Source organism: Anolis sagrei, chromosome 4, assembly GCF_037176765.1.
Source record: "Anolis sagrei isolate rAnoSag1 chromosome 4, rAnoSag1.mat, whole genome shotgun sequence".
In the NCBI taxonomy this organism is placed as follows: Eukaryota; Metazoa; Chordata; class Lepidosauria; order Squamata; family Dactyloidae; genus Anolis; species Anolis sagrei.
Window position 1 is genome coordinate 202,411,323 of NC_090024.1, and position 25,091 is coordinate 202,436,413.

The window sequence follows — 25,091 nt, forward strand, 5'->3', positions numbered from 1 at the left end:
CTCATCTCAGTTTTTTCCCCTTTTGCAGCACCCCTTTCCCACATCAGTCTTCCTTTTCCAGCTTCCCCTTTCCTACCACAGTCTTTACTATCCCCAGACCCTCTCTCCCACTTTTCCAGCTCCCTTTCCATCCCAGCCTTTCCCAGGTTCCAGCCTCTCATTCCCATTTCAGTCTGGCCTCTTTTCACACTGCAGTTTCCCACTTTCCCAACCCCTCTTTCTCACCCCAGGCTTTCCCACTTTCCCAGCCCCCTTTTCTACTTCAGTCTTTCCCACTTCTTGCCCCTTTCCAACTTTCCACACACCCCCTTTTACACCCGTCTTGCTTATTTTGCAATTTTTCTTTCCCCATCTCAGTCTTTTCCAGATGTCCCTCTTTCCCACCCCAATTTCCACAGCTTTTCCCACCCACCCCCACTCTAGACTGGGGTCTTTCCCACTTTTCCAGCCCCCCTTCCCATCCCAATCTTTCACAGTTCCAGCCCCCCTTCCATACCTCAGTCGTTCCCCCTTCCCAATTTGTCCCCTTCCCACCCCAATCTGTCCTACTTTTTCAGCTACCCCCTTTCTACCTCATTTTCCCACTTTTTCAACAACCCCTTTCCCATTCTAACCCTTTCACATTTCCAGTCCTTCTTTCCCACTCCCTTCCCACGCCAGTCTTTCCCACTTTTCCTTATTCATATGCACACAGCATTTCCCCTATATTAAATGTGTAGTTAAAATAAACAATGGTAATTATTGGAAGGATACATTCTTTACATTGAAGAAGGTTAGAATAATGATTTAATCAGAGTTGGACTGTCTTATCTTAATTTACAGTTTTCTGTAAATATTCAAAAACATTTAACTTACTGATTCCTCAATGTAATTTTATTGGTAACTCCTTTTATTTTGAATTTTAGCAGCAGCTGCTGCATTTCCCACTTTCAGCTTATATTCAAGTCAGTAAGTTTTTCCAGTTTTTGTGGCAAAATTAGGTGTCTTGGCTTATATTTGAGTCGACTTATACTCGAGTATATACAGTATCTTTTTTCACTTGCTTTACTGGCTGGGGGAGATTGAAATGGCAATCCAACATTCGGCAAGCCACGCTTTCTCAAATTTTTATAGATCTATAGAAATTCCTTCATTTTGCTTACCATCAATGTACATAACTTACCCTACTCATGATAACTCCACTGATCTCCAACACGGACATGTCCACCTTCTTGCATTCATTCCCCTCCCAAATGAGAGCACTCACTTTGGTAGAGGCAGGACTTGTATTCTGCAGCCAGAATAAATGGTTCTAGGGAAGAAAAATGCATCTCTAAGACACATTCTGAAAAATCTGTCTCCAATATGACTTAAACTGCAGCCTTAAGTCACATGATAGTGAACATTTTGCCATTAAAAGCATACACTGCTAATAGTGGACCCTAATTGAATAAGCATAATTAACATAATAAATCAAAATCTGCAAATCTGTTTGGCACTATGGATGTCATATCTTATTAATGACATGCAGACTATACTATTCTTGCAGATTCAAGTGTCAGATAATTCCAAGACTATCCACAGATTAATTTCTCCTGAAGATATATCCGAGAGAAGAAGACAGAGCAGTCTGTGTACAGATTGGCAAATACCTTTGGCACTAAACTGTTAAACAACTGTAACATCAAAGTAACTTCAAAGAAATAAAGAAAATTTGGGGAGCCACAAGTGGAACTCTCTGGTGAAAGATATGAACTCTGATGCTTAATTCCTGTGTTCTAGTGAGTCGTTTGCAGCTGCAAGGCATATCTTAATAAACTTGATGTGGTTTGAGTATGCTTTATCCAAAATGGTTGGGAGCAAATTTTGGATTTTTTGAAATTTTGGAATATTTGCATATAAATAATGAGATATTTGCTTGTTTTGAGTTTTCCACAACCTCTGAAGATGCCTGCCATAGATGCAGGCAAAACGTCAGGACAGAATGCTTCTGCAACATGGCCTTACTGCCCGGAAAACTCACAACAACCCAGTGATTCCAGCTATGAAAGCCTTCAACAATACAATGAGATATTTTAGAGACGGGACCGAACTCTAATAATTAAATTCATTTCTACTTCATCTACACTTTATACACATAGCCAAAGTGTAATATCATATTCAATATTTTTTTAAAAAATCTGTGCGTGAAACAAAGTGTTTTGTACATTGAACCATCAGAAGGCAATGATTCCACTATCTCAGCTACCCACATATACAATTTTGGATTTTGGAACATTTCAGATTTCCAGATAAGGGATTCTAACCTCTAATAATAATAAGAAAAATGCAAGCCTAAAATGTACTCATAAAGCTTTTATCTTGTCTGGTTATTAGGCTGTTCCCATATGATCATTTTACATAATAAGCATGCATTAATTCCTCCATCTGCTGTTCAGTAGTACACTTTCACAGTCCTTTTAATATAAAACCATCACATGCCATGATACTTTCTTGATACAATGCATTTCTTTAAAATGCAAGCTGGTCTAATGGCATTGATAGAGATTAGACATTGTGCTCAATGTTTTATAAGATCATAAATAAATGTACAGACTTGAAACTTTGGGTATTCATGTTTATCTTAAACCAGGCAGCACCCCAATTGAAAGGTTTCCAATATGCTACCAATCACAGCATTTGGATAATATTTTTTTAACAAAACATGAACCATTGTTGTTACTACTCAGGCAGTTGAGAGGAATGCACCAAGATCCATCTAGCTATAGTCACTCTCCTTGAATCCACTTGTAACCAAGCCCAAGATGGGCTAACAGAATATGGCTGCATCCACACTGAAGAATTTGATGCCACTTTAACTGCAATGGCTCAATGCTACAGAATCATGGGTGCTGTAATTTTAAAGGCCATCTAGTCTTTTGGATCAGGCTTTCAGAGAACAGTGCAGTGTAATAACAATTTTGGAATATGTGCAATGACTACGGAACATCTTTGGACTACGATTATGGGTTGTTGTTGTTCATTCGTTCAGTCGCTTCCGACTCGTGACCTCATGGACCAACCCACGCCAGAACTCCCTGTCGGCCGTCACTACCCCAGCTCCTTCAAGGTCAAGGCAGTCACTTCAAGGCTACCATCCATCCATCTTGCCCTTGGTCAGCCCCTCTTCCTTTTTCCTTGTATTTTCCCCAGCATAATTGTCCTTTCTAAGCTTTCCTGCCTTCTCATTACGTGTCCAAAATACATCATCTTGGCCTCTAATATCCTTCCCTCCAATGTGCAGTCGGGCTTTATTTCCTGAAGTATGGACTGGTTGGATCTTCTCGCTGTCCAAGGCGCTCTCAGAACTTTCCTCCACAATTCAAAAACATCTATCTTCCTTCGCTCAGCCTTCCCTATGGTCCAGCTCTCACATCCGTAGGTTACTACGGGGAATACCATTGCTTTTACTATGCGGATCTTTGTTGCCAGTGTGATGTCTCTACTCTTCACTATTTTATCGAGATTGGTCATTGCTCTCCTCCCAAGAAGTAAGCGTCTTCTGATTTCCTGGCTACAGTCTGCATCTGCAGTAATCTTTGAATCTAGAAATACAACGTCATTGCCTTCACGTTTTCTCCCTCTATTTGCCAGTTATCAATCAGTCTGGTTGCCATAATCTTGGTTTTTTTTATGTTTAACTGCAACCCAGATTTTGCACTTTCTTCTTTCACCTTGATTAGAAGGCTCCTCAGCTCCTCCTCGCTTTCAGCCATCAAAGTGGTATCATCTGCATATCTAAGGTTATTAATGTTTCTTCCAGCAATTTTTACGCCATCCTTGCATTTGTCAAGCCCTGCACATCGCATGATGTGATCTGCATACAAGTTGAATAGGTTGGGTGAGAGTATACAACCCTGCCATACGCCTTTCCCAATCTTGAACAGTCTGTTGTTCCATGGTCCATTTTTATTGTTGCTACTTGGTGCTTATACAGATTCCTCAGGAGAGAGACAAGGTGATTTGGTATGCCCATACCACCAAGAACATGCCACAATTTATTATGATCCACACAGTTAAAGGCTTTAGAATAGTAAATAAAAGAGAAATAGATGTTTTCTGAAACTCCCTGTCTTTCTCCATTATCCAGCGGATATTGGCAATTCGGTCTCTCATTCCTCTGCCTTTTCTAAACGATTATGGGTGGCGTGATTTATACTGAACATAATGTTTTTAAACGTTTTAAATGCTTAATGTGGAATAATTTTAATTTAATTTTATGTCACAGGAATTGTATGTGTTTTAAGGCATCGAATAACTGCCTATATGTAAGCTGCACTGAGTCCCCCTTGGGTTAGAGAAAGGCAGAGTGTAAATGGGGTAAATAAATAAATTTAGCCTTTTCTACCAAAATGGGCTGGTGCCTCTCCAAACTCACACTCCCAGGATTCCATAGTATTTAACCATGGCAGTTAAAATGGTGTCAAACTGTATTCATTCTATAGTGTAGACATACCAAATAGTAGTAGTAATCATAATAATAATACTAGTAAAAACACTAATAAATGTATTATCTGCTTCTTCCTGCGGCTTGAGGCAGGTTGCAACATTATTATTACAATTATTTATGCCTCTCTCTGGGTGTTCATATTCCTTAGCTGAAGACTAACTCTATAAATGACACAGTGAAGTGACATAACTGTAAAAAAAATTCTGACAAATAGTTTTCAGGTGGGGAAACAACTAACTCTCAGTGTACCATACCTGGGTTTTAATTTAATTCACAGGCAGAAACAGCACATCACAGAAAAGTTTTCCATACTACCAACCTGCTGGAAAACATCCTCCTTCGAGTCTCTTTTGCTTCCTTTTGCATCTTTCCCTTTGGCTTCCTCGCTGTCACTGGTGTAAGAGGAGCGGCACTCGGGCCCATGGAGCAGGTCGTCCCACAGCATATCCTCCGTCTCAGAGTCATGGCGGGTGCTTTCCGAATCTCTGTGGGATGCACTCCCACTCCGGGATTCACTACTGAAAGAAGGTCTGAATTCCTGGAAGAAAAAGTTAAACTTAATCTTACTGTAATCCTGATTTAGTTGAGACTAAGGACCTTATCACACTAGAGTTTAAAGAGTAGGTAAAGAGTGTCCATCCCACTTTAGATTCTCCTGCAGAATTCTGGGGTTTGTAGTTTAGTAGGGCCCGGAACCTCTCCAACTGAGCATTTTAAAGGCTCCTCCCTAAATGATAAGCCTCAGAAGGAAAATTTCATCCACCTCTGGCTCAGCTGCTCCACTTCCGATGCTTCACCTTAATTCCTCTGAATTTTAATGGGGTGTGACCGTTCATATAAAATGCATTACTTTAAGTTGCAGAAGTACAAGCAACTGAAGTCCAGTTCTATTCCGAACATGGCAAATAGAATCACAGAGTTGGAGACCTCATGGGCCATCCAGTCTAACTCCCTTCCAAGAAGCAGGAAAAGGTAAAGATTTCCCCTTGACATTAAATCTAGTTGGGTCTGACTCTGGGGAGTGGTGCTCATCTTCATTTCTAAGCCAAAGAGCTGGCATTGTCCATAGACATCTCCAAGGTCATGTGACTGGCATGACTGCATGGAGTTCCATTACCTTCTCACCTAAGCGATACCTATTGACCTACTCAAATTTGCATGTTTTTGAACTACTAGGTTGACAGAAGCTGGACATAACAGCAGGAGCTCACCCCGCTCCCTGGATTCGAACCACCAATCTTTCCGTCAGCAAGTTCAGCAGTTCGGCTATTTAACCCACTCCTCCACCTTCTAAATACCTACAAGGTGCCAAATCCCATCTGATCCTGGAAGCCAAGCAAGGTCAGCTCTGGGTAGTACTTGATGGGCGACTATGAAATTCATGAACTTTCCATAAGTCAGCAGGTGACTTGAAGGTATGTGCGCACACACACTTTATAAAAAGATGCCAGCAAAGCAATTACTTTTTCAAAGAAAGATGAAGACATTCCCAGATTTCAGAAGGGAAAAATGCGATCAGCTGTATCCAGAACTTTCATTTTATATATATAATTTACTTTAATAATCTGTAATCCTGAATACCTCATGAAGCACTGTTTCCAGTTCTGATTCGGCTATGCTGTCAGAATCTTGCATAGATTTCATAACTTCCTTGACCTGCCTCAGACAACAAAAAGAGCAAATGGACAACATTCAAATGTACGAAACCTTGACATAAAGTGTGTTGTATTACAAGGAAGGTAGTAACTTTAAGAGTCACAGATCAAGGCTCAAGCCTTCTTCTTTATATATATCATTAAGATACTATATGACAAACACAAACCAAAAAAAGGCCATCTATTCTGTTACCTTTTTACATTAATATATTTCCAAACACCTAATTGATTTCAAATGATGTTTTATCATCATTTGTCTGCATATAAAGTCTTGATACATTGTTGATATTTAGTATAGTTAAAAAGACAAGTAAGCAGAGCTTATGAGCAACTATACCCCCTGAACACACTCCAACCTGATTTCTCAGGGCAAATAGGATCAAAGCCTAGTCATACTTGGGTGGGGAATGATAAATAATCAATAGAGCAAAACAATAAATGTAATAATAACAATAAATAGAGTAAAATAATAAATGTAATAATAGAGTAAAATAATAAATTTAATAATAACAATAATTGAGTAAAATAATATATTTAATAATAATAATAATAACAACAGATTAAAATAATAAATAATCTTGACTCAAGTATAAGCCAAGGGGAGCTTTTTCAGTCTAATAAAAAGCTGCCAGTTGGACAGTCTTATTACAGTTTTATGTAAATATTCAAAAACATTTTACCTACTGATGCCTCAATTAATGTACATTTATTGGTCATCTATTTTTAGTTTGAAGTTTACCAGTAGCTGCTGCATTTCCCACTCTCAGCTTATACTTGAGTCTATACGTTTCCCCAGTTTTTACTCTATTATTACTGGAAGGATACGTAAATGTAATAATAATAATAATAATAATAATAATAATAATAGAGTAAAATAATGGAAATGTAATCCTAACAGTGATAAATAGCGTAAATATGGATGAAATAATAATAATAAAGTAAAATAATAAACATAATAATAATAAATAGAGTAAAATAATAAATTTAATAATAACAATATGGAATAAAATAATAATTGTAATAATAACAACAACAACAACAACAGATTAAAATAATAAATAATCTTGACTCAAGTATAAACCAAGGGGAGCTTTTTCAGCCTAAAAAAAGGCTGAAAAACTCAGCTAATACTTGAGTATATACAGTACATATAAAACTACATGTAGAATATTTCTTAATGCACTAGGTATGATTAATAATACTAAATTCATTTTACAAGAAATAGTCCATCTATACAAAGTTATTACAAATGTATTAAATTAGTAAGCACATATATGCACGCATAAAACTACACAGATGATTCCTTACTAAACGAGACATGATATCTAACATAACAAGAAATATTCTTTATAATTTTATATGACATATTCTATACACATTCTGTTTGCAACGTGAGATGGTTGAGGAACAAAGTGAAGTGTGAAAATCAAGCCTCGGAAGAGATTTGGAGCAAACTGCTACGGGACTGCGGCCTCCAACTCCACAATCAAAGCCACTCTCTAAACAGAAGACAAATCCTACTGCATTTTGAAAAAAGAGAGACAGAGGGAGACTACCAGTGAGCAGACAATTAGGGGTAAAACACTAGGGACTAAAAAACGTTTGAGGTGACACCATTACATTCAATGACAAAACGTAAACACCCTCTCCTCTTACTGATTCTGAGTAAAAGTGACATCCTGGTTGTGCCTGAGGGAGAATGGAGTAATGCCCTCTGTAAGACAAACACTCTGACAATAAATCATACACTTACCTGTGATATTGACTTGGTGGGAAGTGGCCCTGATCCAACAGAAGGCACCCTGATCTGATTTTCATTGACATTTGGTGCACCTTCCACACATCTGCGCAGCAAAACTTTCTGGCTCACTGAATCAGCTTCCTCCTCACTTGACAGTTCATCAGAGATGCCAGGGCGTCTGGTACTAATCTGAAAGAACAGCAGTCAGAATTAAAGCTGTTCAGCATCTAGCAGATGGGACCATCCATATTCATACAATCTGTTTTCACTATAGTGAACAATCAGTAGAAAATCGCTTTGCATCAGTAAAAGCAAAATAAAAAAACAAAAGAGCATCTCATGGGTGTATTGAGAATAAACACTACTAAGCTTTACAGTTTCAGCAATAATAATAAAAAAACTTGCAGTTAAGTGAACCTTCTCGAGAGCAGCAAAGCTTTCTTGAGATTGTCAAACCTCTTGATTGTCAAGCAAATGTTATGAAGACCTGTCTAACACCTTTTTTTTTTACATAAAACAAGAGCTTGACACTTGCAATGAATGATCCTTTTCAGAAGGCTGCAGGAACATATTCCACAACAAGCAGATAGAGGTAGGAGATCCAAAATTCAATTTCTGTTAAGATCACTGACTCTCAGCTCTGCCTCAATTTAGACAGAAGTGCAAAGAAAAGAAGGCGGTGGTTGGCTGTTTATTTTTGTTTCTTTGCAGGCTCTGGATGGAGGTGATTGTTCCTTCAAGCCTTCCCAGAATGATCATTCATGCTATGTGCCAACCTTTCATTCCAATGACAGCTGAAGGAGCAATCCGCAACAAGTGGGATATATACTTGTGGGATACCTTCCAGACAGGCCCTATATCCCAGGATCTGATCCAAGGTTTTCTGTTAATCTCAGATTATCTGGCAGTGTGGATTCATATAATCCAGTTTAAAGCAGAAATCCTGGGATCAGGTCCTGGGATATAAGGCCTGTCTGGAAGAGCCCTTAAACTCCACCTCAAGGCAGTAATGGCTGCTTTCTGCTTTCTTTATTTCTTATAGAACAGACCTATCAAAAGCTGCCTTAAACCTGTCTGCTTTACAATGTCTAATAACAGTACATGACTCCTTCAATCCAGCAGTATTACACATCTCTTCTAATGATGAAAACTCGGTAAGCACTGTAGTAATTCCAACAGATCTTGTAAAATGTGCATAGACCTGCTTGGTCTTTGGAGGTTTCACATAATCACAGCACAAGAATATGCAACTTTTTATCAACCTAGACAGCATCTGTTTCAATGTCTTATAATCCAACATCCTCAGAAGGAAGGACACAAATAATGCCTCAGTTTGACAAATGGCTTTTGTTCTCTGCTAGGAAACCTTGGCTTGTTTCTTGACATTCAGAGACAACCACCTCTTTTAGAGAAGAAGAACTGGATTTAGAAATATATTAGTTTCTCCATATAATTTTTATTGCAAAGGTATGGGGAATTGGGGAGGGTACAAGAGTGGATACAGAACAGGGGCATTTTTAACATCTTACATCTTCATCTTCTTCCCAAAAAAGGTTTCTATGATGTTAAAAAAAGAAAAAAATATATAACATTTCTTTTCTAATCTAAAACAAAAGGATAGAAAAGTGGATATGCATTGTTTTGAAACAAAAGAGATAGAAAAGTTGAGAAATGGAACAAGAAAGCCCTAACTAATGTTTCCTACCCTGTCTCTGCTGTCTTCTTCATAATGAAAAAAAATCTATCTTTTTGGTCATAAATCTTATTATCTCTGGCATAATTGAAATATTAGTAATGACTGAAGCTGAAACTTTGTTGCTAAAGATTTGGAAATAAATTTTATGTTTATTTACTTACTTCATTTCTACTCTGCTTTTCTCGACTCTGGAGGGGACTCAAGGCGGTGTACAAATCCTGCAAAAATATAATGCTGCACAGATAAACACATCTCAGGCCCTGAAGGCACAAAGGGTGAAACCCTTGTGCCAGCAGAAACTGAAGACCAACAATTCGGAGGTTCAAATCCAGGGAGAGCATGGATGAGCTCCCTCTGTCAGCTCCCCATGCGGGGACATGAGAGAAGCCTCCCACAAGGATGGTTGGTAAAACATTAAAACATCCAGGCACCCCCTGGACAACATCCTTGCAGATAGCCAATTCTCTCACACCAGAAGTGACTTGCAGTTTCTCAAGTCACTCCCGATACAAAAAAAATCTCATCAAAATATAAAACAATCTAAACATATAACCAATTACAATACATATCTATCAGATTTAAAAAGATGGATCTAATGTTAACAGCAGTTAATCTTTTTCAAAATTGCAGAAGAAAGTTGGATTCAGTGATAATGATGGTAATTCCAAAACCTTTTTCACTGAAGTTATATTAACTGAAAATACAGCTTTGAAAGACAACAGCCTCAAGGAAGCCTCCTCCTGTTTCAAATGGTGGTTTCATCAATATATTCAATATCAAATTTCAGATCAGAAATTTATAAACTGTTAGTTGTCCTTGTAGGCTTGCCTCTCTTTTAACATGCAGGTGAGCTGAAAGAAGTTTTCCTTTTACTATTAAAACTTAGGACAGGACAACAATGTCTCTATTTAAAGTATTTGGTATCAGTCCTTTTGCTATGCCATCTCGAAGAAAGGCTAATATTTCATTTATGTGTGCACTAGCTTGGGGACCCAGCTCTATGTGGCCAGCTTTAACCACTAAAGATTTGGATGACAGACTGGACACTCCATCAAGAGTGATCTTTGAGGCAGCACTATGGTTTTCCATTATCCTGTTTTTCAGATGAGGAAACCATGGTGTGCATGATCAATGTGGAACAACCAACACAATAATAATAATAATAATAATAATAATAATAATAATAATAATAATAATAATAATTTTATTTGTACCTTGCCACTATCTCCCTGAAGGGACTCAGCGTGGCTATTCCACTGAAAACCTGTTGGTTTAGATTCCATTCTCCCTGCATGATCTTCTTCCTGCTTAGGAAATTATCAATCAAAATTCAAAACTTTATTTGTAATGAACTAAAGCTAACCTCATTGCTCTCATTTCACTGAGTTCCCACATCAACTCCAGGCATTCTCCCTGAACAGCCTAGGAACAAAAGTGAGTCCCCTTCCTAATATGTTCATATTGTAAGTTTTATTTTCCTTTGTGGTATAAAAGAACTTTCTAACATTTTCCTGACTATCCAACATCACAAATCTTCCTTCATTTTGTCCAGTAAAGTCAAACAGTAATGACTTTCTTAATATGTTCTTCTGGTGATGTCTTAGGGATATCTGCAAAATTCTGATATGAAACTGAGCTCAAGGCACTATCTGAATTGCCTATATCAACATTCTCAATATATGTAGCAGAGACATTAAATCTGTTGCAATCTCCTGAAGCAACTCTGACACTGCAATTTTTATTTTCTCCTCACTTTCCTTTGAGAGAAATATATCACTTCTGTGCATTTATTTCTGCTCATATATATATATATATATATATATATATATATATCAATGCTTGAAAGAGGCTCTTTTAAAATGTATTTAAAACCTATGATCTTGCAGACATTTTAATATTGTCAAGAGATCTGATTTGGCCTTCTTTTTGCTCCAAGCATTCACCAAAATGTCATGCAAGTATGGGAACTGATGAATTCTCTGCTGTTTTAGATAAGCTATTAATGTCACCAACACATTGAGGAATATCCTGGGAGCTGATGCTAACACAAACGAGAGAGCCCTGAATGATGCCGATTCTATCAGAAACTTCCTGCAAACATGATCATAGAATCATAGAATCATTTTGTTGGAAGAGTCCTCGTGTCCTACCCCTTGCCAAGAAGCAGGAAAATCACTTTCAAAGCACTCCCTGAATACACCAGAAAATGGAAAAAATCCTCTTTACTGAAAGGAGATAGTCTCCCAGTTCCAAATGTGCTATTGTATTCCACAAAGTCTCCATCTTGGATTTGCAATATTGCACAAATCCATTGAGGTACTTCAAATCCAGAGCTTTGTCTATTTTGCTCATTTTGCACAACAGAGATATATGCCAGGATATCATCTGACTCTAATATTTGCTGAACACATAACATTCCAGCCCTTGCAAACAGTGAAGCAGTGCCTTGATGAACAATGCCACAACCTCATGTGCTTTTCTAAATGCAGCTTGGAAAATTTTCTTAGAAACTTAGGTACAGGCGGGACAATCAACCAATGGCATTGACAATTGGTCCATAAAATCTTTTCAACACAAGTTGAAAACAACAAACTTTTTAGAATTTAAAGAAGTCTCCCACTCCATGTCAATCAAATCCTCAAACATTCTGGCACTGAAATTTGAATTGATTGAGGTAACATTTTCATAATTCTAGCAGCCAATTTAGTATGGAAATTCTCTTTAATGTTTACATTTCCTACACTTATATTTGAATTCAGTCCTAAGGTAATCAGAACTTCCTTAAGAAGATTTTTTATTGATCTATATTAAATAGTCTGGATTAACCACTCCTTTAGTTGCTGCAGAGTCTGAGAGTCCATCACTGCCCTCATCTAAGACTATCAAGTCTTCCTCATACTTGCAACTGGAATCGAACTAATCATGTTCTGATCACGACTGATTCTTACAATCCAACTGAAAATACAGCCTCTGAAATGTAGCTATGAGATGAATGCACCCTATTAATTAAGTTATCAAAACGCTGGCACGTTTTGAAAATTACATTAAGGCTGCATCCAGACTTGAATCTTACTAGTCACCATGTCTTTCACCAATTCTCTTATTGCAAATAAACTGTATTGGAAAGACTGTGTTGCTGCACCAGCCTCATCATCACTGAATCTAAACGCCTGAGTCTGAAATTGATTTTCAGCATACATTACAGTAAGAAACAGCTCTAAATGCCTATCTTGCAGCTAGCATTGCAGTTTGCAATGGTTTCCCTGGTTTTACTCTAGAATAGACTTACCCTGGAATAGATTTAGATCACATCCTTCCACACTGCTTTCACTGGATGATATAAAAATGTTCTTAAACACCATTTGCCTCTGGTTTTGTGATTTTATTTTGTGAACCTTTCCTGAACCCGTCTCTCATAATTGACCAGCATGCCTGCAGTTTTGGTGGAGACTTTTAAACTCACTTCATCCACTGCCAACATTTTCTTTCTATCGGAAGGTATTAGGGAGTCCTTCCTGTCACCCTCAATATGCTGAATTTTTCTTTTGATTTGATAAATCTGAAGTCATGTTCCAAACCTTAAAGCAAAGGTCAGAGCAATACTTAAAATTGGTTTTAGAAAGATTAGGAGAAAGAGAAGAAGGAAAATCGACCGTCTGGCAAGAAAAATTAAACAGAGGGAGAGCAGAGACTCAACAGATCTAACAAGATTGGAATGTGGGTGTCTTGCCTCAATGTGTTTGAATAAGGGAATGATCCACTTCTTTTGGATTGCTCTTTCAGACAACGTAAGATTCCATATTCCTTTCTTTAAGGATCAAGAGGAAGTGTGCCGTGGCATAGTGTGAACTTTTTTGACTGAACCTTATTCACAACTGGTCTAAAGGACAAAACATGTGTGTCACCCTAAACCTGTCAACATGACCAAATGAGGCAGGATGGAAGTGAATGGACTCCGATCCATTCACCCATTCATTCACGGGACCCATTCGTCCTAATGCCTACCAAAGTGACTTAATGGGGCCTTGTTCCACATTTTAAAAAGTTGCAGGATGTGCCAGAGCCTTGGGTTGCCTGCACATTGGGGCAGCGTGAACAGTTGGGCCAGTTCATACTTTGAACCAGCCTTGGCTGTTCAAATGGCCATTCCACTATCCCTAGCTGTGTAATGAAAGCAATACTACTAGCATTTAAGAGGTGAGGAAAACTTCAATATGAACTCTCATTATGAAACATGGGAACAAATTAATAATTTGTGTGGTTAATTATATTTATGCAAACTTTAGAACTCATATAAGCCCCTGGTGGCGCAGCTCCCGCTGTTAGGCCCAGCTTCTGCCAACCTAGCAGTTCAAAAACATACAAATGTGAGTAGATCAATAGGTACCGCGTCTGGGAAGATAATGCCACTCCATGCTGGCCACATGACCTAGGTGGTGTCTACGGACAACTCCAGCTCTTCAGCTTGGAAACTGAGATGAGCACCACCCCCCAGAGTCGGATACTAGACTAAACTTAATGTCAGGGAAAACATTTACCTTTTAAACCCTCACATGATCTTTGAGTAAATAAATCACCGACAACATTAATAACACGTACAAAACCTATTTTGCAAGGCTATATTCCACACCTTACTGAATGTAAGGATGGGCAAGGGACTGGGTTCATACAGAACACACCCTATATTTCCATCAATCAAGCCCAGAGCTTACCTGGGTTTTTTCTACACATAGTACTGTTCCAGATTCCTTGGTCCATTGCAAACCATGGTCAGATTTGGAAATCCTTCGCTTAATGCCAGTGTTATGTTCTGTCTCCGTCCCTTTATCAGCTACTCGTTTTCCTCTTTTCACCCTAAGAAAAAATATAAAACATTATAGTTGTTCATACTTATAAAGATATGGGTGAGAGCCCACATAATTCTCCAGGGAAATGAGTAGCTGCTTTGTAGCAATCAGCAGTTACGTCTCTCACCACCTCTTCCACAGGTTCTTTATTTCTTTTTTTGTCACAACTAGTAGTTTGCCATTGTATAATTCTTCTTCTAATGATTTATCAACCTTCTGTGATTTCTTCATCCTAATTCTTTATAGGTATTTCATTTCACATATGTGGAGGTTTAGCTAGCTTGAAGGAAATTTAAAAACATATGTGAAGGTGCAGGAACTGACAATTATAACTGAAAGAACTTTAGATTTTAGAACTCCTGCAATGTATGCTGGCAATCAGGAAATAATCCAAATGTAGTGGATTGTTCCTCTGGGCAATCCAGGAAACAATTCTGCACCTGCTTATTGTTTGTTGGTTAAATCCTGAGCAAAGTTAGAGGAAGAAAGGTACATATAATTGCATCAAGAAAACACATACTAGAGAATAAATTTGCAAAAACAAATAAGAGAAGCAGAATGATTACTCTGCCAAACTGAAAACCTGTTGACTTTATCACCGGCTTCTGAAGTATTTGATGAACTGGACTAGAGTCCACAACAGCTAAAATTAGGCTTTCCTTTTTCTATATAAATCTTAAAGATGTTACAGAATTCTTCTATGTATTTTATGCTGAACACCTCCTGAAAACAACTTGTCTATCCTCTCCATAACAGCACAGAAAAACAAGGCAAGAACAATCTCATCCAGAGGTAAATCAGACTGCTGTGGTATAAATGCTAGAATGCTGCACTCTAAAGAAGATACGCATTTCTTCCACAGGGAGCCACAGGGAGGAGGGAGTAAGCTTGTTTTCTGCTTCCCTGGAGACTAGGACGTGGAACAATGGCTTCAAACTACAAGAGAGGAGATTCCATCTGAACATAAGGAAGAACTTCCTGACTGTGAGAGCCGTTCCACAGTGGAACTCTTTGCCCCGGAGTGTGGTGGAGGCTCCTTCTTTGGAAGCTTTTAAACAGAGGCTGGATGGCCATCTGTCAGGGGTGATTTGAATGCAATATTCCTGCTTCTTGGCAGAATGGGGTTGGACTGGATGGCCCATGAGGTCTCTTCCAACTCTTTGATTCTATGATTCTATTTCACTTTCTGCTCAGTAATAAGACTCCTTGGTAGGCCTTGCAACTTTCACAGCTAGAGCCTAATCTGCTTCACAGAGTTGCTGCTGTGAGTATTAAAGGGGGAAACATTTCTGCTGCCCTGAACTACTTGAAAGGGGGATTGGGGAAAAATTCAAAAGTGAGACAGGACTAAAAAAGTTAAGAGTTTAGAAATATGCAAGAGATTCTTGGCAATCTTTTGCTTTGAGACAATCTTGTGCAATAGCATAATATGTAGTTAACCTATAATTATAACCCCCGAATCAATCAAAATTACCAACCATACCCCTCCCTGCTCCTTCTGCGCAACACCGAGCCAAAGAAGCTGCTGATCCGTGATGAAAACTCTGGGGACTCGTCTTCTTTGACGATTTTGTCAACAGAAGAAGTAGAGCTCCCATCACCTCCTGCAAATTTGCGCATTTTTCTACATTAAGAAAAAAAATCAGAACTAAATCACTACCTGATAAAGCATGGGCAGTTCATCATAGTCTATTCCTTGACACACAATAACAGCAACAACAATTAACAGCAACAACAATAACAACCAATTTTATTTCTTACCTGCCTCTCCTTACAGCTCAAGATGGGGAACAAGACAGTCAAAATACATCAGCATAAATACTTACAACAAAACATATATATCAAAACATCAATATATCGAACACACCACATATATCAAAACATACCAACGTGCCCTACATAAGAAATGTTCAGTATGTTAATATTTTTAAGCCACATCTAGGCAATTGTGTGTGTCTTCAGAGAAGGAGTAAGGTCTATGACTACAATAGCATATATGATTTTTATATATAATTATGAAAAGGGGCCTTTTACCAGTTGATCCATATAGCTGAGACAATGCTACTTGATCCCTAATTTGGTACCTCTCTTTGACCAAAAAATACCAAATTTGATTTTCCCTACCATCGCCCAAACTGTTTGTAATAAAAAAAGGAGAGGACTTTATTTATTTACTGTATTTCTACCCCGCTCTATCTCACTTCAGAGAGGACTCAGAGCGGCTTCCAGTTTTGGCAATTATTCAATGCCAAGGTTGTTGTAGGTTTTTCAGGCTATTTGGCCATGCTCTAGAAGCATTCTCTCCTGACGTTCGTCTGCATCTATAGCAGGCATCCTCAGAGGTTGTGAGGACGTCACAACCTCTGAGGATACTTGCCACAGATGCAGGTGAAATGTCAGGAGAGAATGCTTTCAGAACATGGCCATATAGCCCAAAAAAACCTACAACAACCCAGTAATTCCTTCGACAATACATATTCAATGCCACATTAAACATAAAAGCATACAAATACACAACATGTTAAACTTTAAAATCAAATGAAGTATATCAATATAATTAAATGGTCAAAACATACACAGGAATACGTTCCTCTTTACATTTTACCAGTCATTGTTTCACTGGCCAAATACCAGATACCTCTCAGCAAGAATTAATGTCACCATAGTTTGTAAAAAAAAAATAATCAAGAGAACAAAAAATGATGACAAATATAAGAAAGAACTCTTTGATCTTGAAAGAGTCTCGGGGGAATTAGCATTAAAAGAGTAAATCTAGACACAACTCTTACTTTATGATTACATTAAAGCTAACTTTTAAGTTATATATGGCCATACGTTTCAGCAAGTACCTAAATATAGAGAAATCCACCCTGCTTTTCCTTAAGGTTATCAACATTTTTCTCTCACCTCCTTCTTCGGCCAATACTGCTCCCATTGATTCCCGAGGGCTTTGTTAACTGAGTAGATACTATTTGACAGTGTACAGTTCCCATCAGTAGCATAAGGCACAATGGTCCAATAATTTCACTTGTACTCACAACCGGCATTATGTAGTACAACACAATTGCTACAACTGCGAAATAAAAAAAAAATATCAGTAGTCTAGCAGGTAACATTTTATTTCAATAATATGGAATATAATTCCTCCTTGGTAATGCTGGGAAACATATACTGCATAATAGTCACTTTCTCCTTTTTTGTGAAAAAAAAAGGGGGGGGAACTATTACGCAGTGGCAACTATTATGCCATGGCTTAGGCACAATTCAAAGTGATGATGATGACCTTCAAAGTCCTAGATAGTTCAGGTCCAGCCTATTTGGCCAATTACAACCTCTTGTACAAACCTGCCCAAGCCATGAGATCTTCAGGAAAGGCTCTACTCTCGGTCCCACCTCCATCTCAAGCTGAATTGGGGGCCTTCTTGGTGGCTGCCCCTCAACTCTGGAACACCTTGCCCAGGGAAGCCAGAATGGCCCCCTCCCTGTTATCCTTCTGACAGGATTTTAAAGATGAAGGTTTTTAAGATCAAGTCAGGGGGTGCTGTAGTTTTTAACTTTGAATATATTTTAATGGTTTTTAACTGGGGAATTTTTAATCCTGTTTATATTTAATCCTGTTTTAATGTTTGCATATTTGTATATTTTAAAGTGTATGCTGATGCTTTTATGTTAAGCTGCTTTGAGTCCCCTGCAGGAGAGATAAAGTGTGTTATAAATAAATAAATAAATAAATAAATAAATAAAAAAATAATTTTCTCAGTGGCAAAAAATGAAATGAAACGAATCATATTTAAAAAAAAGGAAAGAAAAGAGGAAGTGAAAAATGAAGAAACAGTTGGAGAGCATGCCTCAGGGGAAAAATAGGGATCCTGAACTGTTAAGTTTCTACCAGGTTCAAATACCCCTTAATTTACAATAACCCCCACCATTTCCAAATATAATTTTGATCCCAACTCACCTTGTAAGAGGTAGAGCATAAGCAGCCATGTAAAAATGCGCCAAGAAGTGACTTGAATCCACCATCGACTGAAGAGGGGGAAGAACACAACCCTAACAAGGCCCTTCCTCGTAAGTGATGTCCAAGGGATTTCAGGCTTAGCTTTAGCAAATGTGGAACCTAGAGAGGATGTATGATTAACATCGGCAGGAATTATAAGAAATTTGTTCTATTTTTCCCAATAAGCCAGAACACCCTTTAAAAATATGAACCACCAACAAATTCAGACACTGTCATTCACGGTGTGCTTACCTCTAATTAAATCAACATCTATCAAATCAGGCTGGATGTGACCTTTCTTTTTGGGTTTGTTCTTAAATCCCTATAAATATAATAACAGAAAATGAATAGGTTTTGTAGTAAATATAATAGGCAGTGAGCTTGCATGCTTTCAGTTCTGCTCTTCTGAACAAGCATAATGGTTTACAACTATTGATTCATATTCCTAGGCTATAGCTAGACAGAGCCAGGGGGCATTTTTCATTTGTGTGTGTGTGTATTTTCAGTATCCATAAACATAGCATAAAGGCAACATAGGCAGTCCCCAAGTTGCAAACACCCAACTTACAAACAACTCGTAGTTAAGAATAGGGGTGAGACAACAGGAAGTGAGAGAAATCTATCCCTAGGAAGGGAAATTCACTCTTGAAAGAGTTATCATGGGGGGAAATGTATCCACTGAAGCTTTATCCCCAATCCTTGTTTCCACAACAAGTCAAATTTTCCAAAATCTAATTATCACATGGACAGAAAGTGAGGTGAAATCTTCTCAACAGGGGCACAGACAGCAAAACAAACACCACATTCACATTTCCCTATATTATCCAAAGCTTATATATATGAGTTACACTTTAAAAATGGACCTGTTCTGACTTACATACAAATTCAACTTAAGAACAAAACTACAGAACCTCTCTTGTTCATAGCTTGGGGACTGCCTGTATACAGTCAAGAGATTTTAAACAGACATTAGGCTTCTTTTGCCTTTTTAAAAGTTTTCATTACGTTATGGAATGGCACCCTATGTTTTCATTCCACTGACACCACTGTTTTTGTCAGTGCTCTAGAGTAGGACTTCTTAAACTTGTTTTACTCACAACCTCTAAAAATGAGAAATGTTTGTGAGAATCTAAGTATATGGGTATGTAAAATAGGTATAATAGTCAAACATTTACTAGAAATAAATCAAAATGTGCAAGGCTTGCTAAACAGGATGATTACCTTTTTCATGGAGTACAGCTGGAACATTTTCTGCAGAATCACCTGTAAACACTGCATGTTGTTGCAATTTTTTTGTGATCCCAACATGAAGTTACGAGGACCCCATTCTGAATTGGGGCTCACAGTTTAAAAGTAATGCTAGAGTCTAGAGGACCAAGAAATTGTCTGGAGTATATTTTTGGGTTTCAGGGCAGGGGAGACTTCTGTTGCACAAATAAATGCCTTCTAGTTCAATGATGGATTTAAGATAGAAATATAAAATGCAAGGAAAAATACAGACAAATAGACACAAAGAAATATGGATAAAGCACTAAAGTCATGAAATGGGATAGTAAACAGCACTATTTCCTGTTTCCTCTAATTCAGGGGTGCAAGCACTTGATCCAGCAGCAGGGTCCATTTTTCCGATAGTTTGAAGCCCTAGAAAGTTGCCACACTGAAATCAGAATTGACGTGATTTCACATCACACTTTGTTACTCTTTGTTAGCCACTTTGAAATGCAGAAAATGCATATCCTCCATTCAGTTGTAAGATACCTTTTATCCATAAAATGCCTACAAGAGTTGTTTGGAGTTTATTTGTAAAAATAAAAGCAGCTTATACTTCGCAAGTATGCTTAATTTGTAAGCAAATAATTACTGGCACATAAGAGATGTCGTTATTACATCCCATTTGGATTTTATGACCCAAGGAGCAACTGTTGGTCACTCATAGAAGCAAGTCAAATATAATACATATAATTTTATTGGCCTTTTCAGATGACCACTATTTTAATGTATAGCATGACAGCTGCTTACTAATGGATTACAATTAAAGTTTTCCAGTAAACCAGCTTTCCAATTGAAGTAGTAAAACTGATCTTACAATGATTCACTAAACTTACAAAAAGGGTTATCTGACAGAGTGTCAATATACCAATGGAGGCAGTCCAACAGGAAATATTTGGCTACAGAAGTCTTCCCATTTCATGAGTCATTTACAAACACTGAAAAGTAAATACAATCTGCATACCATTCTTCACAGAATATCCAACAGTAGCAGTTTAAGAAACTTTTTTTCCCTGTTAACCTTTGTCACAGTGAGTTCTTTTATATCTTTCCCCGATTAGTTGTATTTAAGGCTGCCCAAAACTACTTCCAACACAACTTTAAATTTCTCATAACACATTTCAGTCCAGAGATCTACCAAATCTTTCTGCATCAAAGTTCCCAAGCAAACACAGCCTTCCCAATTTTTGACAATGAGGGTGTTCCTTGCTCATTCCTATGTTAAGGTAAATAGACAGGCGATGTGTGAAACAGAACTTCTCACATTGTTAAGAACCCTTGGATCAGATCAGTGCAACTATCAGTATGGAAATATCACATCAAGCGTAGTATCTGTTTGGATCTCAGGTGCAATTCCATTTTTCAACATAAAACATATTAGCTTTGTCATTTTACAAACCCAACAAGAAAGAGGAGGACCAATGTGTTTATCCAGACAATCTGCAAAAGGAAAGTACCTTCATCTCCGTCTGTTCTATAGATTTTTCCCATATTTGCTGATCATAGGCACCAATCTGAAAAACAATTTTCATTTTATAAAACAAAGTCCTTGTAGAATTAATCTATTTCCCATATCCTACTTCCATTTCCAAAGTATTAGCAATACAGGCAATGTCAACCTCGGCCACATTATTTCCAAGCACAGCATATACTCATGTGTAAGTCAAGGGCAAGTTTTGGGGCCAAAATTATGGGTTTTGATATAATCCATGGATAAATTGTAGGTCATTCTTTAGAGAGCGGAAAGCACCAATGCGCCTAAGGGGACCAGTCCTTGGCTGACAACACAATTTCTTCAGCTAGATATAAACAGGATTACAGGGGTAAAACAGGTACAAGCTGCTTGAGAATTTTTATCAGTTTCATACTTATGTATGCAATGCATTTGATACAAAATAAATACATTTTATTATGCCATCATATGTAATGGGACTTGAATATCCATGGATTTTGGTTTCCACAGGAGGCCCTGGAACCAAACCTTCACCGATATCAAGGGCCCACTGTTCTTCATGGTACCATTCTACACCAATAGAATGGAGTCTCAATTAACTGGAAGTCAAGCAACCAAAACCTTCAAGCAACTAGCAAAATATTAAAAATCAACTAAAATTGCATGCTGCCTTCACAAAGCTGCTTTTATAATATGCCTAAACTGTGTTTACATGCTTCTAATTACTGTATTATTAATATCAAGTCAATACAGTTTAGGTACAGTATAGGCCTATTTTTAATAGTTACTCTCAAACTATCAGAAACTACACGTATCCCGAATTTACTAATCTGCATTTGATTTTGCTTTTACTGCACTGCAGGAGTTGGATTAGATGGCCCATTTGGTCTCTTCCAACTCTATTATTTATTTATTTACAGTATTTATATTCCACCCTTCTCACCCCACAGGGGACTCAGGACAGATTACAATGAACATATACATGGCAAACATTCAATGCCAGTTAGACATACAACATATATAGAGAGACACAGAGGCAATTTAACATTCCAGCTTTCTGGCTTCATGCGGCTATGCTCGATTCCGGCCACAGGGGGAGCTGTCGCTTCACCATCTACTTGAGACACTGAGTCCTTGATGGAGTACTTCCTCATTCTTACACACACTTCTGGAAGGCTTTATGGTGTCGTAAATTACTTAAATTACCCTCCCCGCATAAAGCGGTACCTACATTTCCTACTTGACCAATGCAACTGTCTTTTGGACTACATGGGTCAAAAGCAAGCTAGACTATTAATGGTTGGGAGCTCACTCCAACCCAGTCTGGATTTGATGGAGTACTTCCTCTTTCTTACGCATGCTTCTGGAAGGTTTTATGATGTTGTAAATTACTTAAATTACTCTCCCTGCATAAAGCGGTACCTAAATTTAACTGTCTTTCGGGCTACATGGGTCAACAGCAAGTTAGACTATTAATGGTCGGGAGCTCACTCCAACCTGGTCTGGATTTGATGGAGTACTTCCTCATTCTTACACACACTTCTGGAAGGTTTAATTAGTTAAATTAATTAAATTACCCTCTCTACATAAAGCGGTACCTAAATTTCCTACTTCACCAATGCAACTGTCTTTCGGGCTACATGGGTCAACAGCAAGTTAGACTATTCATGGTCGAGAGCTCACTCCAACCCAGTCTGGATTCGGTCAGTAGTGATTTAATGCAGCTGGGTACTAACTAGCTGCGCCACAGCCCTGTCTGATCATATTATTGTACAATTCTATGGATGTCCATGAATCAGGGTTAACTGGGAGTCTACTATATCCTTTTTCAGACAACAACCCCAGAATTGAAGCCACAAAGATTGAAAGGCAGGTGTTTAAAGCAGGCCTGGGGAAACTTGGGCCCTCCAGGCGTTTTGGACTTCAACTCCCACCATTCCTAACAGGCTCAGGCCCTTTCCTTTCCCCCCTCAGCCGCTTAAGGGAAAAGGAAAGGGTCTGAGCCTGTTAGGAATGGTGGGAGTTGAAGTCCAAAACGCCTGGAGGGCCCAAATTTGCCCAGGCCTGATGTGGAGTGAGCGTCTTCCAAAGCAAGCCCAACACTGACCTTCTTCTGGTACCAAGCAATGGCATCTTCCCCATTGGAGGCCATCTGGCATCTCAGGCGCTGGTCATCCAATTATCTGCACATAGAAATAACAGGCGAGCACCTGAGTCGAGCGGACAAGAGTAACGAGAAAGCCAAGAGCCACCTCACTCCTTCCCTTTGGGCCGCTTCCTCCTCATCTTTCCCCTTGAACTAGGCTTTTGGGGCCTACCCTACTGATGGGTGATGTCTGTGTGTATTCATATTTTTTATTACACAGAGAGGACATCCATCATCAAACTTTTTTTTTTATTTTGGCTCCTCCCTCGGCTCCCAGGGCCCCTCTTCTTCTTCTTCTTCTTCGTCTCCTTCTCCTTCTTCGCTACCTTTCTTTCCTCCGAACCGGGCCGAGGCCCCGAGAGGCGCCGGCCCAGCTCCCGGCCGTCTCCATGGAAACGAGGGGCGGGCGGGAAGGGAGGGGAGGGGGCGCACGACCGCACCCGCACGCGCGCGCCATCCTGAGACACGCCAGGCAGCGCCAGACGAGCGCCGAGCGCGCCCAACCCTCTCCTAAGTAGGCGAAGAAGGGCAAGCCAGGCAGCTGAAGCCGAGCGCCGAGCCCTCGAACGCTAAACAAGGGCAGGCTTTCCATCCCTTGGTGGCATTTGTTTCTGGGAAGAGCAGCGTCGAGCATCCCTTCCCAAAAGCCAGCCCGCGACTCCCAAGGGAAGCTTTAAAAGGCTTAAAACTGTATGTTGCTTCATTTTACTGTATTGGAAATACCCCAAAGGCACCAGATCCCCATCTGATCATGAAGCTAAGCTGGACCAGCTCTGGTTAGTACTTGGAGGGTATTTATTTGTCGTGTCAGAGCAGCCAGTCCATTATATTACATTTCTAACAGAACAAAGCAATCAAACAGAAAAATACACAACTTGTGAGTTTGGTATTTGGTTAAATGTCCTTTGACCAGTATCTGGCCACTTGGAGTGCCTCCGGTGTTCCTGCAAGAAGGTTGCATTGCAGCAGGTGGTCAGGTTGCATTGCAGCAGGTGGTCAGTGGTTTGCTCTTCTCCACACTCGCATGTCGTGGATTCACCTTTGTAGCCCCATTTCTGAAGGTTGACTCTGCATCTCGTGGTGCCAGAGCGCAGTCTGTTCAGTGCCTTCCAAGTCGCCCAGTCTTCTGTGTGCCCAGGAGGGAGTCTCTCATTTGGTATCAGCCATTGGTTGAAGTGCTGGGTTTGAGCCTGCCACTTTTGGACTCTCGCTTGCTGAGGTGTTCCAGCGAGTGCCTCTGTAGATCTTATAAAACTATCTCTAGATTTAAGTCGTTGGCGTGCTGGCTGATACCCAAACAGGGGATGAGCTGGAGATGTCTCTGCCTTGGTCCTTTCACTATTGGCTGCTACTTCCCGGCGGATGTCAGGTGGTGCAATACCGGCTAAGCAGTGTAATTTCTCCAGTGGTGTAGGGCGCAGACACCCTGTGATAATGCGGCATGTCTCATTAAGAGCCACATCTACTGTTTTAGTGTGGTGAGATGTGTTCCACACTGGGCATGCATACTCAGCAGCAGAGTAGCACAGCGCAAGGGCAGATGTCTTCACTGTATCTGGTTGTGATCCCCAGGTTGTGCCAGTCAGCTTTCGTATGATATTGTTTCTAGCACCCACTTTTTGCTTAATGTTCAGGCAGTGCTTCTTGTAGGTCAGACCAGTGTCCAGAGTGACTCCCAGGTATTTGGGTGCGCTGCAATGCTCCAGTGGGATTCCTTCCCAGGTGATCTTCAGAGCTCGGGATGCTTCTCTGTTCTTGAGATGGAAGGCACATGTCTGTGTTTTAGATGGATTAGGGATCAGCTGGTTTTCCCTGTAAA

The 25,091-nt window shown here is 39.2% G+C and overlaps 1 protein-coding gene across 8 annotated transcripts in view; it reads right to left on the bottom strand.

Moving 5' to 3' along the window:
• Window positions 1-23,708, bottom strand: part of PHTF1 (putative homeodomain transcription factor 1) — a 30,263-nt gene extending 6,555 nt beyond the window's left edge. The window contains exons 1-14 of one of the 8 annotated variants that reach the window (XM_060772602.2): window positions 23,599-23,708; window positions 23,234-23,309; window positions 21,131-21,187; window positions 18,657-18,726; window positions 18,366-18,524; window positions 17,315-17,480; window positions 15,882-16,031; window positions 14,273-14,414; window positions 10,775-10,864; window positions 9,722-9,778; window positions 7,877-8,053; window positions 6,050-6,124; window positions 4,788-5,006; window positions 1,163-1,291 (exon numbers count right to left, since the gene is read on the bottom strand). In XM_060772602.2, the coding sequence (XP_060628585.2) occupies window positions 1,163-1,291; window positions 4,788-5,006; window positions 6,050-6,124; window positions 7,877-8,053; window positions 9,722-9,778; window positions 10,775-10,864; window positions 14,273-14,414; window positions 15,882-16,031; window positions 17,315-17,480; window positions 18,366-18,524; window positions 18,657-18,726; window positions 21,131-21,187; window positions 23,234-23,278 (1,536 nt within the window). In that variant the 5' untranslated portion in view covers window positions 23,279-23,309; window positions 23,599-23,708. Of the gene's footprint in view, window positions 1-1,162; window positions 1,292-4,787; window positions 5,007-6,049; window positions 6,125-7,876; window positions 8,054-9,721; window positions 9,779-10,774; window positions 10,868-14,272; window positions 14,415-15,881; window positions 16,032-17,314; window positions 17,481-18,365; window positions 18,525-18,656; window positions 18,727-21,130; window positions 21,188-23,233; window positions 23,310-23,444; window positions 23,578-23,598 lie in introns of those variants that run through there. The other 7 variants (XM_060772605.2, XM_067468089.1, XM_067468088.1 and 4 more) reach the window with 7 other exon arrangements.
• Between the last annotated feature and the right edge of the window lie 1,383 nt (window positions 23,709-25,091).